This window comes from Alosa pseudoharengus, unplaced genomic scaffold (assembly GCF_046254945.1).
Source record: "Alosa pseudoharengus isolate Yale_2024_CS ecotype anadromous, Long Island Sound unplaced genomic scaffold, YU_APseudo_1.1 YU_APseudo_1.1_scf_22, whole genome shotgun sequence".
In the NCBI taxonomy this organism is placed as follows: Eukaryota; Metazoa; Chordata; class Actinopteri; order Clupeiformes; family Clupeidae; genus Alosa; species Alosa pseudoharengus.
In genome coordinates, this window is record NW_027468680.1 from 28,109,157 (window position 1) to 28,125,640 (window position 16,484).

A 16,484-nucleotide genomic window follows, 5' to 3' on the forward strand; every position below is an offset into this window, starting at 1 on the left:
CGAGACCAAATCAAATGTACAATTCTAGTATGTGCCAGTGCAGTGCCAGACGACCTCTATTCTGCAAACAGGCCAAAAATGTTTCAGCCACTCCCACTCCACACCCCACCTACCATAGCCCTGCTAATTTTCATCTCACTGAGAAAGGCCTACTCTGGCTACTCAGCCACCAGAATGGCTGACCAATCAGCGAAGTGTTGGCGTTTATTTCGAAATCGAAGGTGACAGTGGTAAATGCCATGGTAGCATGTAACATCAAAGAATTACAGTCAGAATATGTGGATATTTATACAGCAAAGGCAAATACAATATTTCCTTACTGCCGATGCATTTAATTATCAAAGGTTAGTGGCCAAGGAAGTAAGGTTAGGTATCACTGATCAATTTGATTGACTTGGCTGAACCAATGATTTCAAAGGTAACGCAAAGACACCCATTACGATGCTAGGATTGGAAACTTTTCCTAAAAGGTGTAGCCTACCTTCTTCATGAAGTGTCTGGTGATGATACCAGGCACTATCATATGAGAGGCTGTTTAGTCCAATAAATTAATACCTAACACATGCACACACACACACACACACACACACACACACTACCAGTCAAAAGTTTCACATAAAAATTTCCATTCCACTTCATTATAGACAGAATACCATCTGAAATCAGTTGCACTGTTTTCATCAAGAATTACATTATGTGTTTACATAATTGCAAAAGGGTTCTCCAATGTTTTCTCAGTTAGCCTTTTAAAATGATATCAGATTAGTAAATAGAATGTGCCTTTGGAACATTGGATGAATGGTTGCTGATAATTGTTATAAATGTTATTGATTAACACTTGCATACAACCATACTGTCATGCATATACCATACTTTCTATGTAGGCTATGTATGTGTGTGTGTATTAATATGTATATGTGTGTGTATAAGTATGTATGTATGTATGTATGTATGTATGTGTGTATGTATGTATGCATTAGTATGTATTTGTGTGTGATTAAGAAATATGCATGTAAGGTTTTCACTATTGGCCTAAACGGCCTCTCATGCACACAATATTTGTTACCACGCCCCCATCACCTTTTTGCGGAACTAGATTTCGACCGCGTTGCATTGTGGCTATTTGAATCACATCTTCTCCATACCCGTGCAAAGAACTGTTGGATAAGATGGACGCGGGTTTTTTCCGCGTAAGTAATGTCTGTTTAACTTTAAGTCGTAATTCGCAGCTGTGATTAAAGACGAGAATCGGCAGGCATGTTTAATTGTAATCTATGATATGTTATCACCTACGCAAGAGTAATTTCAGGCGCCATTCCAGTGCAAGCAGTTTTGCTATGCTAGCACGCTCAAAGATGGCGGCCGTGTCTGCTAAGTACGAAATCATTTAACGTTAGGTAGCTAAACGTAATAGGCTAACTATTTATCTGGCATGGCATATCATCTATATATTGGTTCTAAATTAATGAAGTAGTTTATGATGTACAATGTGTTAAATGAGTTAAGAAATAAGACCTGAAGCATCGACATCAACGATATTGTCGAATGGCGTTGTATCCAAATCAGCCATCGAAGCGCATGTACATGCATCTAGTTCAATGACATTAGCTAGCTAAAGCTAACATTGGTTGAAGTTAGCCAATAACACATGCAAACTAGCTAAGATTAGCCACGAAGTAGCCCTTTGCACTAACGTGAAACGTTGCCTGGCACTTTAGTTGGATACCAGGATTTTGTTTTAACGTGTGAAGCGATAAACATGGATTTTGATGATAATGGATTGTTATTAAGTAAATAGTAGTTAAAAAGAAGTCGACTTTGTTGTAGTTTGTGTCTGATATGCTAATGTTGACGTTTCCGTTAACTCGTTCTCTGGCTAACTTTACACCGGCAGCAGAAACATTGACATCTCAAAAGAGCGTTAACTCTACGGTATATCACAAATATATCTGTCTTGTTACATTGAGATGGGTCGCCACATAATTTCCGCATAATAGGACTGTAACTTTAACTGGTCCAAATCGACAGCTAAACTTAGTTGTTTTAACCATCGCCATAGTAGTTATGCGGAAGGTCGTTACTATCCTGTAGACTTGTACAACTGAATGGCATGGCAGTGAGATGTCTTGCTGTCTATAAACGTTAACGTTAATGCACTCAATGTTAACTTAAACATTACGTGATGGAGCTGTCCTGCCTTTTACGATTGGTTCATGTCGCCTCAAACTGAATCCACGACTGACGGGAATTAACTTATCTTGTTGATTTTAAACCTAGCCAGCTGGTTAAATAAATTGTTGGCAAACTAAGCCGATTAATCGAAGGTTTTGGATTGCTTACGTTAGACAGCATTTCAGATGATATGTTAACACAATTTTTTGTCAGCTGTTGATATGATATGGTGATCCATGACATTTGTTTTTTCTCCTCAGGGCACCAGTGCAGAGCAAGATAATCGCTTCAGCAATAAACAGAAGAAATTACTGAAACAGCTGAAGTTTGCAGAATGTCTGGAAAAGAAGGTTTGCACATTATTCTTGATGCAACGTTTTCAAGTGATACTTTATTAGGCTTTTAGCCCACAGCTATGTACACCGAACATAGGATAGTACGTAAACAAGGGTTGGGGCATACTACAGTTAGGGATGTAAGGTACTTCCAAATATTTGAACATGGTATTAGTTATAGTGTAAATAAAGATGGAAAAACATGGGTTTAAACCAGAAGACATGGTTTGTTATTATGACACTTTAATATTTTTCTGAACATGGAATTTCTGGAATATCATGGAATTTAGGAAAGTCTATTCCAGACATGGAAAGTCAGGGAATATTTGGGGTCAATGTCATGAAAAATTGAGGAATTTTGTTGTAGCGGTTTAAAATTGACTTGCCAAAATACATTAATACAAATATATGTCCATGCAGAATTGGTGTATAGCTTATTAGCTTTATGTTTGAGTAGTTGTGGTTAGCCCAGTGGTTCTCAAACTTTTTCTTTCATTCCCCACTTTGATCAAGGGGGCATTTTCGAGCACCACCTGTCCATCATCGCTCTAAGAAAGTGCATCAAGCTTAAAATTGTCAAATTTATTGAAATTACGACAAGTTCTAAATATGTCCTCTTCAGCAGAGTTAAAATCAGCTGGTGCTGCAGATATAATGTAAATAAATACATAATGTGCCACTGTAAATTAAACACACATATTTATTTTTTCCAGCAACATATTGGCAAGCACAGGCCAATATTTTACAGCATTGTACAATATATTCAATGAAATAGCCTACCAACATGCTGCATTAAATGGATCCATAATCCAGTCATACTGAGCACTTCTGGTTGGGAAATATTTTTTAAATAAACTTTGCAGAGATGTGATGTAGGCCTACTGTTTAATACATGGGATCACAAGAGTGGCTCCCGAATCAGACGTTTCAGCGATTTCACTCAGATTCTCAAAGGCATTAATACTGTTGCGATCGAGGCGCCTGTCCCATACCTCGAGTTTTTTGGTGAATGCAGTAATCTTATCTGCTAGGTGAGGTAGGTGCTTGTCTTTGCCTTGTAACTGGAGATTTAACTCACTGAGCTTTCCAAATATATCGCTAAGATAGGCCAGCTTCATCAAGAAATTTTCATTAGTGAACGTGCTTGCAGATTCGTATGCGCTCTTCCTCCAAGAAGAGGCGACACGGAGCTCAAACACGCGCGACAGCACTTTACCTCGGGAAAGCCACCTTGCCTCGCTGTGAAACAGTAGGCTACAGCTGTGTGGTCAGCTCCCATCTCCTCGCAAAGTGCGGGGAACAGACACGCTTTTAAGGGCTGGGTCTTGATGAAATTCACCTCACAACCTTGTTCAAAATCTCATTCAGGTCGGGACTATAAGCTGCCTTGACACGAGCGCTTCCCTATGAATAACACAGTGCGTCCATTGCGCACCAGGTGCTGCCTAGGCTACAGATAAAAAAATAAATGAAAAACTCCTGTTTTCACGTCAGTTCGCGCCCCACCTGGCATGTCTCCGCGACCCACAGTTTGAGAAACGCTGGGTTAGTCCAACTTTTAATTTAATGCCCATTTATTCTTCTGCTGCTCTAAAAAAGTAAGATTCTTGAAAGCTACGCAGCTGTTCTGAAATATTTAGACGATATATTGCATCATTTATTGTACAGTAGGTCATGGAAAATCAGTTTTATGTCAGGGAAAACTCATGGAATTTTACATTTGATGTAGTGAGAACCCTGCAATTATGAAATTTACGTAATGTGGGACCTTTTAACACATTACTGCTTTCGTTCCATCAGGTGGACATGACCAAAGTCAACCTGGAAGTCATCAAACCTTGGATCACACAGCGAGTTACAGAGATCCTGGGGTTCGAGGACGATGTCGTCATAGAGTTCATTTTCAACCAGTTGGAAGAAAAGGTAATGGCCCCTCTTAATATGTCCCCATTGTGTCTTTGCTTAATAGATATAAGGCTGTTTGTGTCCTTATGGTCTTTGGGTGGGTGACATAACTATGGTAGATGAAGCTAACATTTGAGTAGCATTGACTTGAGACATATTTATATCCAACAAGAAATCTGCTACAGTTGGTGCCTTGTGTGTGGAATAGCTGCGGGTAAAGTTATTTGTAGTTCATCCAATGAAACAGGATTGTTGCAATAATGATGAAAAAAGATGCCATTGTTGAACAGCAGTTTTCTAATGATGATGTGATTTATGATTTAAAAGGCCTGAACCAATATGGATGTTATACCTTGCATCAGAAGTATAGCACCAACACCTAATTAGATCTCTCCTGAGCCCAAAGTCTCACTGAATCCAACTCTTCCTTGATGATGAAGTTTGGTTTTTGAGGTGAGTTATGAGCAGGGGTTGGCGTCATGCCAGGTCTAGAAACATATGGACAGACATGCTAATTTCAGTAGTATAGTTTTTTTTTTTTTAAAGATAATTATACTGTTCAATCCAAACAGTTAACATCATGCATTGTCATTCTTAGTTCACTGCAAAGCTCTTAAGATTTACCTGTCTTAGAGTCTTACAGGCAACATCCAATGTGTAACCATCCTCACTGCCAGAACCATTTAAATGTGTTCTTACCATAGTCTTGGATGTCATGGTTGCACCAGTTATTTGGCTGAGATGTATCCAGTGCTTTACTGCACTGTAAGTTAATAGTCTGGTAGTCCCCAGTCCCTAGTAATACATCGATATGTGAAAAATTACTGTGCTCCTGTATTGGCTGAAAACTGCTGAGTTGCTCAGTAACTGCATAGCTGATTGTACCTGGCTTCTCGTGATTGTTTCATGGCCCCCTATATTCTAAGAGAGCGCCATTTGGAATGCTATGCAGTGTCCATCAGCATCACCCACCTCTTTAGAGATCTGACGTGATGAGATGGATGCAACATATAAAGAGCCAATGTTTGTTTTGTGACGCAAAAGTATTGGCTTAAGTTTTCAGAAGGTGTGGCTGGTGCAGTAAGGTATCATTCTCCTATTGTTTTACTGGAAGATAAATGTGGCAAGATGTTTTAGGTTATATCATCTTTGGACTACAAGCCGGTTTATTGTATGGGGTTTAGAGATAGGATCCTAAACTTTCTTTTGGTAAATTAACATAATAACAAATGTAAAGGGTCAGCCTTTTGGATCCTCATTTGGGGGTTGGGAAGACAACACTTTTTTTCTTAATTCTTAACTTAGTTGTTTGAAATAAACCCCTTTTTACATGCCTTGTGTACTCATTATTGCTTGTTCGTCTCTTGCAATTTAGATAAATGATATAACATTAAACTCAAGGTGGTTGAGTCTCAAGCAGTAGGGAGGCGGAAGCAAGCCAAGGGAGCCTCTCTTTCTGCAGGAGTGGCGAGCGCTCCGTGCCCCCCCCCCAGATCCCGCGGGACACTCTGAAGACACCGGGACTGTACTTTCTTTGTGGGGTTTTTGATGCACTCTGTTCTGTGGCTATTTGTTTATTTTATTTTATTTTTTGTTAAAAAAAAAACCCAATGGAGTTTATTGTGGGGGAGACGATGGATATTTGACTTGTATAGCATAGCATATATTTAGGTAATTGGGTCTTAAAAATGGACACCATCCCCCATTGTGGTCTGGAGGGCAAGGGGTTTTCTATCGCATTTTTTGAAACGGGTCCAGCTGTTTGCCATAGGGGAGGTCAGTAAGTGCTAGTGCATGCATAAAGGCTGGCCTGTTTTATTCTCAAGTTATGTTTCCCCTTGGGGATCAATAAAGTATCTATCTCTATATATATCTCCTCTCAGCTAGCCATGCCATGGCTTTAGGCCTCAATGACAAAATGACAACCAAGGGGGTGGTATCTAGGCTAGAGACTGACTTAGTGGTCAATGAAGGTTATATACTAAGGCACCAAGAACTCAGTTTACTACTAAATCCTAAAGCTAAATCTCCCTTTTTAGTCATTCTAGACCCCATGGACAATATATTGTAGTAGCTAAAGAGCAAGTTACAGCTTGAGTAAGCTGTAGAGGTAAACAGGGATGTGGTTGACAGAACCCACCCCCTCCACCTAGCCGGTTCCCTCTCTGTATTGACTGGTGTGCCGTCTCCCCTCTCTCTTCTCCCCCGGCTGTGTGTGTGTTGCAGAACCCGGACAGTAAAATGATGCAGATCAACCTGACGGGGTTCCTGAATGGTAAGAACGCCCGCGAGTTCATGAAGGACCTCTGGCCGCTGCTGCTGAGTGCCCAGGAGAACATTGCTGGAATCCCCACGGCTTTCCTCGAACAGAAGAAAGAGGAGATCAAACAGAGACAGGTCCGTGCATTTTGATTGGCCGATTGTTTATGGTGTTTTTAGTAGAGACCTAAACAAGGTCTGTGGTGACGTGATACTTCAGTCAGTGTGTGATGACTTGTTGATAGAAGTTTGAAAATGTGTCCTGCAGATTGAGCAGGAGAAACTGGCGTCTCTGAAGAGGATGGATGAAGATAAGAAGGAAAACAAAGAGAGAGCTCAGTCCAAAAGCCCCAGAAGGTGAGCACCACCAGCCTTAAGAGCCTGGATAGTTCAGTGTCAGCAAGATTTGTTTGGGTTGTTATGTAAAACAGGGGTCTCAAACTCAAATGAGCTGGGGGCCACTTCTGCCAATGTCATCTGATTGGAGGGCCACGTCAGTGTTAAAGAATAATACAAAAAAACAACGGCTATTTCCTAAAATGCAATGTTTTTTCACAATACTGTATTTTCAAACACAAAACTACAAACAGAAAGTGCAAGTCTTTATCTATTTTAGACACCTGTGCTAGCAACCTAAGTTTATAAATAAAATAATGATCAAATAAATATTAATACAAATTATAAAAACAAACAAAAAAACATAAAAACAGGTAGGTGTTTCACACCAAATAAAAATATTTTTCTCATAACTTTTTTAAACCTGGCAAACTAGGCGTCAGGTTTAAGAAAGCAACACCATTGGATTTTTATATCAAAATTTCAAAAGGCCATGGCTTGAAAGTGGTCAGAGATAAAGTCCTACTGTAAATGTAACAATATTTGACTATAAACAAAAGTTTGTGAAGGGGGTAAATTTACCCATCAAATTTGCCACTGGATGGCAAACACCTCAAATTATGCACCTTTCAGTAAATACTGGATCAACATATTTGAGCAGGTTTACTTTCTTTTTTGTCATATTACCCACATAACAAATTAACAAGAAAACAGCTAAGATGTATACCAATAGTCAACTATTACTAGCCTATAAACACAAGGCCTACAATAAAGTATCCTGGTCAAATCAGTTCCTATCGCAGGTGACTTTGTAGTTCAGAGCCCTATTTCTACTAGCCCTGCTGTCTGTACCACGTCCATTACGGACACTATCATCACGATTACCACTGCAACCTCAAAGCTATGTTGGGCAGAGGGTCGAAATAAGCATGGTATGCTTAGTAGACACCGTTGTATATTCGCAAAGATGCACCTCCATTCACAGACGCAACGTGACTATCACTGTCAATAGATGATCGATCATAATCTCCAAAAGGATATTCTCCTTCAGAATCAGAATAGGTGAATAACATAGCCTACCTAAGACTTCATCTCACGCGAACATTTGGTGTAGGCCTATTTCTGCTTCAATTTGTGCAAAACTATGGCCTGCATCGCTTCCGCGTCATTACAAATGCACGTCTTTGTGTTTCTCGCGTGTAATACAAGTATTTCCTGAAAACTTTGTGCAGCGATTTTGGGTTTGAATTAAGCTCTGGATGTCTTGCAAATAGTAGAGGAGAGTACAAATGGGATTTGTCACCGTACTTGGATCTATCGTCTATTTTAATCAGTATCGTTGTTTGTCGCAATTAAAAATACCCTCAAGGGCCGGATTACGTTATTATTTTGACATACGTTGCGGGCCGGAATTGGGCCAGACGCGGGCCGGGAGTTTGAGACCCCTGATGTAGAAGCATACAGTATATATGTATGTATACGTTTTATGCTATCGCTAAACAATGTAAATTGTCAAAATGCAGGGGTAGTTGTACATGCCTAGAACTGGAAGTAGTCTATGCTTTTTGTATGTATCAATGTGTGACAGCATTTTGAAAAGTACTCCTTACTCCCTTTGCAGGAGGAAGTCCCGCTCCCCGTCCCCTAGGAGGCGCTCTCCTCCCAGGAAAGAGCGCAAGCGCAGCCCCTCTCGCTCACCCCGCCGCAAGCCCAGCCCTCTAGTGTCGCTTCCAGTCTCTCCACCCAAAGCCCCAGAGGAGCCACAGCCCGAGCCTGACCAATCAGAGGCCTCCAAGCCACCGCTCCTCATCCAGGAAGCTTCCTCCACCAGGTAACCAAGGCAACAGATGTATTACAATAAACCTGCTTTACATACAAAACAGAACCTACAGTGTAATCTCTTGTAATGCTATAAAGCCAGGTTTGAGTTCCTCTGCACTTGTAGCAGTATGACTAGTGATGGCAGAAACACAGCACTTCAGTGTGTGGATGAACCTGTGCTATAATGCAGCTAGGTTTCACTATGCAGGGTCATGGTTCACAGCTTGTTTTGTTTTTCCTCCATCTCCTCAGTGATGCTGTGAAAGAGGTGGTGAATCCAGACTCAATCACCGAGGTCAAAGAGCCTTCCCCAGAGCCAGCGCTCAAGAAGGAGGAGCGTCCCAAGGAACGACCTCGCGAGCGCGAGAAGGACGGCCGGAGGGACCGACCACGGCATCGCTCACGCACACGCTCTCGTTCCCGGAGACGACACAGGTCTCGCTCCAGGTCAGCCCTTGTTTTGTTCTTTTGATTCTCTGTTGTCATTTTTGCATTTGCCTTGCAAATGAAGAGACCGTTTGAACCCTGTTGCATTTCTGTGGGTACCTAAAATGTGTTCTTGGAGCTTATTGCCATTGGATGTGATTGTTGGTGTTGTCCAGGTCCTACTCTCCCCGTCGGAGGTCCAGCCCCCGCAGACGCATGTCCCCGCGCCGCAGAAGCCCCCCTAGGCGCCCCCCTCCTGGCCCCAGACACAGACGCAGCAGATCTCCAGTGCGCAAGTGAGTCTGTTTCTGTGCACGCTTAACTTAAAGGTGCGATTTGTAGGATTGTTAACGAACGTTCTGTAGGCCAAAATCAAAACACTGGTGAATGTTCTCAAGACTACCAGACGCGAACCTCTTCTGGGTTGCCAGATGTAATGAAGACTTAGCTAACGTTAGTTGACCTGCAGCTGCTTTAACGTTTCTCCAACCATGACCCAGCTACACATTACGGAAACAGTGAAAACAAAAAACACCTCTAACCAACGTAACATATTTAGCTGAAGTTAGCGATGCAGATGAAGTTTAGCATAGGCTACCTGTTGTGGAGAAATATGGCCAGCTCTGCGTCAGACTTGATATTCTTAGTTTGACGAAGACGTCACCATCTCAGGAAGCTCCTCCGATGTCCACTTAATTTGTTTCTTGTTTTAATTTTGGAAATTTGCCTGCCTCTTGTAGGCGTTCATGACTACAACTGACAGCTGTTGACAGTAAGCCTTTGCTAATTTGGCAACCCAAATAGGAGGACGCGCTAGCCCATTATTAATACGATATTCTAGAATTAATCGTTTAAAACATAAACGAAAATTCCAAGAGATTCCGCCCCGTAACTGATTTTTTTTCATGGGTTTTACGGGGTTTCACGGGTTAGAGTAATGTTGTCAAATAAGCCATTACTTCAATTCATCGTGTTTCCTCACTCTCTGACAACATATGGTGATCATTTTTGGAATGGTTACAGTTTATTTTCCATTATTTCCTACATACTGGACCTTTAACAGTCTGAAAGTACATTTATTTTGCATTGAGACGATGGTTGAAACAGCGGTAATCTTCGTCATGCTCATTAAGAGTGGACACAAGTATTTTCAGTATCTCCGAGGTTGTTCAGATTGGAGATGCGAAAGTTTTCGTTTGCTCTTGAGTGAAGTGCTCCACTTAGCCAGAGAGGCAACTTCTCAGTGCACATACAGTAAATACACCCATATCTTGGCATTTGTATGTCCCTATGCATCCTAATTAACAGCGTTGGTGTGGAGTGGTTCTTGGGTTCATATGTTTGTCTTTATGTGCCTCCAGGCGACGCTCCCCCTCTGGATCCTCCTCAGGCAGCTCTTCCTCCTCCTCCCGCTCGCCCCACAAGAAGCACACCAAGCGCTCGTCCAACACGCCTCCCCGCAAGCTGCCTCGGCCGGGCGAGCCCTCCGTCAGCCCGTCTCGCAGGCGAGTCCGCCCTTCCCCAGGCCCAGACGGCGCGGGCTCCCCCGGCAAGAACAGGCGCTCGGCCTCCCCCCACGCCAGGAAGGGTCGCGCCAGCTCCGGGTCCCCCGGCAAGTTCTCAGGTACAGAGCGGTTCTCCCACTGCCTCTCTCTCTTCCCTCCATTTCAACCTGTTTTTTCTCTCATTCCCCCCATTATTATTCTTTGCTTCTCTTTGCTACTTCCATGCTTCTGCAGATTTGCCACGTGCTGTGGCTCTGTGTTTGGCCTCCTAACTTGGTTCTCCTTCCTCTGCCCAGATGCAGTATCTTGCTCTCACGGCCATCTTGTGTTACATCGTCTTGTAGTCCTATTCTCTGCGTCCCCTGTTAACCCAATGCATTAGGGAGGATGAAGGAATGTAGCATCTGAAAGCTTTTTTGCAAAGTGATCCGTCACGCCTGAGCTGGCCTGCGTCTCCTCTCGGGTTACGTGGGTGCCTAGACTGCCCGGCTGACCAAGTGAGATCACGTAACGCACAGGCATGACTCTGCAGAGAGACTCGGGTAGCAGTAAGGAAGGAATCTTACAAGAGCTATCAACACCCAGGTTATCGTGTTGATGACATTCTAGTTTTCTGTCGGGTGCCCAGGGCCGTTGTGATGTTTTTAGAATTGTTAGTGAGTGTCCACAGCCATGGCTGAGCAATGTCCTGCAATGGTCAAGTGTGGAAGTGAAGTTCTCTTTGGTAGATGATGTGATCCTGTATCCCCCTTAAGTCTCCAGTGTGTTCTGTTTTTGTGTCAGGTGCAAAACGAAAACCACCTGGAAGGAACAAATCCCCATCCCCAGTCCCCAAACACAGGCGCTCTGACCTATCTGAGTCTGGTAAGTGTGTTTTTCTCATAATATGTGCTTTTGAGGCCCAATGGGGGTTGAATAGAATCCAAAATAGAAGCCAAAGCGGCTTCTCATGGCTGTTTCTTTTAGTCATGTGTATTTGTAATGCCCTCACCCCTGCTTCAGCACAAGTATGTTTCTGAGTGAGCAAGCAGTCATAGCCCCATGTCCTGTTTTTGACTTTAATGTAGTTTTTTTTTGCTATCCAAGGATAAAATCAACCATCTGCCCTTTCACCTGCCATTTTTACATCTCCAGTCAAGCTGTGTGGGGTTCACTGGGGGGTGGGGTGCACCTGGTGTGTGAGTGGGTCTGTGTGCACACAGGTGTGTGTGTGTGTGTGTGTGTGTTCCTGGGCACTGAAAAAGACGGCTCACTGCTTTGCATTTCAGAGGAGGATAAAGGTGGGAAGGGGGCCACAGCCGATTCTGTGCAGCAGCGACGTCAGTATCGCAGGCAGAATCAGCAGTCGTCTTCAGGTTGTCACCCCTTTTTATTTGTGTTTTTCCACCTCTGCTCTCCTCTCTCCTCCCTCTCTCTCTCCTCTTCTCTCCTCTCTTTTAACCCCCTCCCCAACCTGGCCTTCTCTCCTCTTCTCTAACCAGCCTGTGTCTGTGTCGTCCCCCCCACCCTGCCCCCTCGTCTCGTACTGGACGATGTGGACGTGTTGTGCATTTAACCCTTCATCTAGGTGTTTCTCTCAGCAGACATTCCCCTTGCTCCATGCCTACTAACATGCTTGGACTCTCTTTTGTGTGTGTTTTGTTTGTGTGAGCAGCAGATTCAGGGTCCTCCTCCTCCTCTGAGGACGAAGGTTCCAGACGGCCAGTGCGCGGACCTCCGGCCAGGAACGGCGAGGTCTGGAGGCGACGGAGTCCTTCACCCACCTCCCCAAGAAGACGACACAGAGATGCCTCTCCCAGGTAAGTGCCTTCACGCTACTACTGTTTTCGTTAATATGAATGACGACGTTCACACATATAAACTATAACGATAACGACATGAAGAACGATATCGTAGGGGATCACTTTCAGAGCGATTTTGAGAACAATAAAAAGCTAACAGCCAATCAGAACAATCACATTTTAGCCATCACATTCATTAACACAAGGAGAGACTTTGCTTATCGTTGGTCAGTGTGGACGCTTTTATAGTTATAGTTATGGTTATAGTTATCGTTCCTGGTGTGAACGGCCCTTTACACCATACGATTTTTGAGCGATTTTGCAGTCAGCGACTAAATGAGTACTGGAGTCACGACGCACTCCCGTCAACTAGATTGTTTAGTGTAAGGTGCCAATCTTAGCGGTTTAAGTCAGTCTGAGTCAGTCTTTCTAGTGCGACCAAACCAATATTCCAGGTGACAGAAAAAGTCTATAACGGTTAGGGATGTCACACATGAAACATTGCTGCAGAAACACAAAAATATGACTGATATGATTAAGCTATCGTTTGAGTTCCTGTTCATATCTAGTGCACAATGATTGAAAGCAATCTAGTTGCAGTCTTGTAAATAGTGACCCTGCAAAAGATCCCTTGCAAAATCATAGTCTGTGACTTAAAAACATGACTTGTCTTTAAGTGTTAGAGGGTCTGAGACTTGTCTTTCAAATATCTTTTCCAAATCTTTTCAAAGTCTTCTGGTGTAAGGATGGCTTAAAATGGGATTTTGCAATCTGAAGGTGTTCCTGAAGGTTTTTTATTTACCTATCTTTGTGCTTTCTAGGAAAAGACGAAGTCCCTTGGCAGGAGCGCGGCGCCACCGCTCCCCTTCTCCCCCCAGACGCCGCCGGTCACCCTCTCCTCCGCCCAGACGCAGGTGAGGCCCTCAGCTCAGCCTCATGGCTCTCCTTGTTCATCTTTTGCATGACCTCATGTATCATTTTTGCTTGTTTATATGAACAAATAATGTGATTGATTCCTTCCTCATTTAACTAAACATTGTGCGCTATGTCTTAAGTAATTTGATACTGTTTGTTCAGTTTGGGATACCGGGCCCCAGGCATACTCACACTGTTTTTTTATGGTCAGCCCTTATTGCTGCTGTGTGTAAAGGTCTTTTTATTTATGCGTCCTCCTCCCCCCCCGCGTCCCCCTCAGGTCTCCCTCTCCTCCTCCACCTCCACGCAGACGCTCCCCGTCCCCCCGCCGCTACTCTCCTGCCATCCAGCGGCGCTACAGCCCGTCTCCCGTGCAGCAGAAGCGCCGGCCCTCGGGCTCCCCGCCACCCAGACGCCGGGCGTCTCCTTCCCCGGGGGCCAAGCGCCGGCCCGGCTCACGCTCCCCCAGGCGCCGCAGCAGCCCCGGCCAGAAGAGGCGCACGCCCCCCTCCTCCATGTCGCCCCCACAGCGCCAGCGTAGAAGCTCACCGCCCAGCGCGCCCCGGCCCCCTAGAGACTCCCGGCTCTCTCCCTCTCCCGCCGGCCGAGGCCATCCGCACCCGTCGCGGGGGTCAGCCAGCCCCCAGGGCCGCTTCCCCCACTCCGGCTCACCGCAGCAGGCCCGTGGCCAGAGCCAGCAGTCCCCCTCTCACAACAACCGCCCCATCCGCAGGGTCTCCCGCACCCCAGAGCCACGCAAGACCCAAAGGTACAGAAAACCATCTACTGGTCCACTGGTAGAACTTTTTCTGTTTTGAATGTCAGGGCTTGCTTTGAGCTGGATTCTTTTCTGGTTAATGTTCATTCATAAATGACCAAGTGTGTATTTTTAACATGCGTGTAATAATGTCCTCTCTCTCTCTTGTCTCTGCTCACTCTAGTTCTCAGAGCCCCCAGCCCATGAGAAGAGTGTCCTCTCGCTCTCGGTCACCTCCCTCACACCCTCCGCCTCTAAAGCGGCCGGCTCCTGGCTCCGCATCACCCTCTCCGTCCCGCTCGGTCAGCGGATCACCTCCTCCCCCCGCCAAGAAGGCCAGCAGCGCCTCTGCCAGTCCCTCTCCTAACAAGGTACAGCAAACTTCCCCTGACCTGGTGCAGGCCATGTAATGCAGGCCGTGTGTAGATCCTAAGCAATATTATAATAAGCACATGCAAATCCGCTCACAAAGATTGTTATGCATATTGATTCTTTTTTCTTGTCCAGTTGGTCTAAATGAAAGAGTTTAAGGTACCTGAGACTGGTCATGATTGGAAGATGACTGGAAGATGTTGTCTGCAAAGTTGGCCCACTAATTGATTTGTGTGTGTGTGTGCGCTCTGTAGACGTCCGACGCTGAGGCTGGTGGGAAGAAAAAGAAGAAGAAGAAGGAGAAGAAACACAAGAAGGAGAAGAAGCACAAGAAGCACAAGAAACACAAGAAGGAGAAGGGTGCCGTGGCAGAGGCAGAGCCCGCGCCCGAGGCCGAGACTGAAGATGGACCAGCCTTAGCTGAGCAGGAGGGTGAGGGAGATGGCGACTCGTCCCCGAAAAAGGTGACGCCCTCTTATCTGACCTGCTCACTCTAGTAAAGCCATCCAGAGAGTTGGGGATGATGCTGTGTTATAGTGTTGTGAAAGTTATGATGTTCATGTTAGAAAAGCAAAAGAGTACTGTCAGATTATGAAACTGTTATTGTGCTTGATTGCGGTCAATCCTAATGGTGTATTTTTTGAGTGTCTGTCAGTAGGATCTTGATCTAATGTACTTTTCCTCAGAAAGTCATGTTCCTTTCTTGAAGCTTTGCTACATGACATCTTGGTTTTCAAGATCGTTTCTATAAAGAAGTTACTTTTACCCATAATTCTGTATTCTGAAGTATTTTTACCCACTCAAACACAAACTCTTCTCCTTTGAGGACCAGGAAATAAATACCATCACAGCCACATCAAATAGGTCTGTTCAATATGGTAGCGAAGATCACATTAGAGTAATGTGACCTTGAGTGGAGGTATAATTTTTAATGCTGCCTTTCTCTTAAGGAATCAGACAGTGAAGTAGACGACAGTCTGGATGACTTGGAGAGACAACTACGTGAAAAGGCCCTGCGCTCCATGAGGAAGGCACAGATGTCCCCACCACCCTCCTGAGAAACAGCCTCCAAACTTCCCTCTCAATTTCTTCCTTTCTCGCCCTGTGATTTTCTTTTTTCAGTTAAGTTTGATGTTGGTTCAGCTTTAGAATGTACAAATTGTTGATGCTCTAAGTTTATTTTTAATGCGTTGGGTACACAGTGAAACAGGACTTCTACCGAGTGGGGAGTCGAGCTGCTTTTTGTTACAGCATGGCCCCCATTACTGTTTTAATTTCCCTTTGCCCTGCCCCATAAGACACTGTACATGTAACCGAATTGTTATGGTTTGTTCAAGTCTCTTTGCTCCCTCCATTCCTGTATCTTTGTTTTATACATGACAAGTGAAGGAAAGTAGAGAATTTGGTTTGTGTATACCTCATGCAGGTTAGCAGAGTACAGGTGGTGGGGGGATGTTCTGTGATTGCATGTGCAGAAGCACTGAGTGTCTAACCTCCTGTGTGCATGAAGCTGACGGTAAACCAAAAAAGAGAAAATAATCCAGTGATGCAGATCAAAGCTGCCACCTCGCCCTTCAGTCGCAGTCTTTTGGGGACCAGTTTTGGCCCCACTGTGCTGAGGTCGTATTTCCACAGAACAAAACAGAATCATTGGTATGAGTGGGATTTATTTTTTTGCCCTCTTCTTTTTTTGGTAACTTTTTAAGTTGTTTGAAATGTAATGTAAATTCTGACTTTGAAAAAGTCACATTAAAAAGAGAAAACCTTTACTCGGCTCTCCTGATTCTTTAGAAGATGACCTTTTGTCTGGCTTACTAGATTGATGCATGCCTCTGTCTATGGGGCTAGCTGCTCAACCTTTGATGGGAGGACCCACTGACTTATGCAGTGCATATTGAAT

The 16,484-nt window shown here is 44.2% G+C and overlaps 1 protein-coding gene across 4 annotated transcripts; it reads left to right on the forward strand.

The window, feature by feature from the left end:
* The first annotated feature begins 1,096 nt into the window (after positions 1-1,096).
* Positions 1,097-16,353, forward strand: srrm1 (serine/arginine repetitive matrix 1). Of its 4 annotated transcripts, none has more exons than XM_076299578.1 (17): positions 1,097-1,190; positions 2,433-2,522; positions 4,308-4,430; positions 6,639-6,809; positions 6,940-7,028; positions 8,629-8,838; positions 9,081-9,275; positions 9,431-9,550; positions 10,616-10,878; positions 11,543-11,623; positions 12,028-12,114; positions 12,414-12,558; positions 13,362-13,454; positions 13,736-14,224; positions 14,397-14,583; positions 14,839-15,048; positions 15,535-16,353. In XM_076299578.1, exons 1-17 carry the CDS (start codon positions 1,170-1,172, stop codon positions 15,640-15,642), a joined length of 2,682 nt encoding a protein of 893 aa, XP_076155693.1. In that variant the 5' UTR covers positions 1,097-1,169; the 3' UTR covers positions 15,643-16,353. The 4 variants fall into 4 exon arrangements, with proteins under 4 accessions (XP_076155693.1, XP_076155694.1, XP_076155695.1 ...); XM_076299579.1 differs by having other exon boundaries at positions 15,542-16,353; XM_076299580.1 differs by lacking the exons at positions 1,097-1,190; positions 2,433-2,522; positions 4,308-4,430 and adding an exon at positions 4,515-4,865 and having other exon boundaries at positions 5,788-6,809.
* The last annotated feature ends 131 nt before the right edge of the window (positions 16,354-16,484 follow it).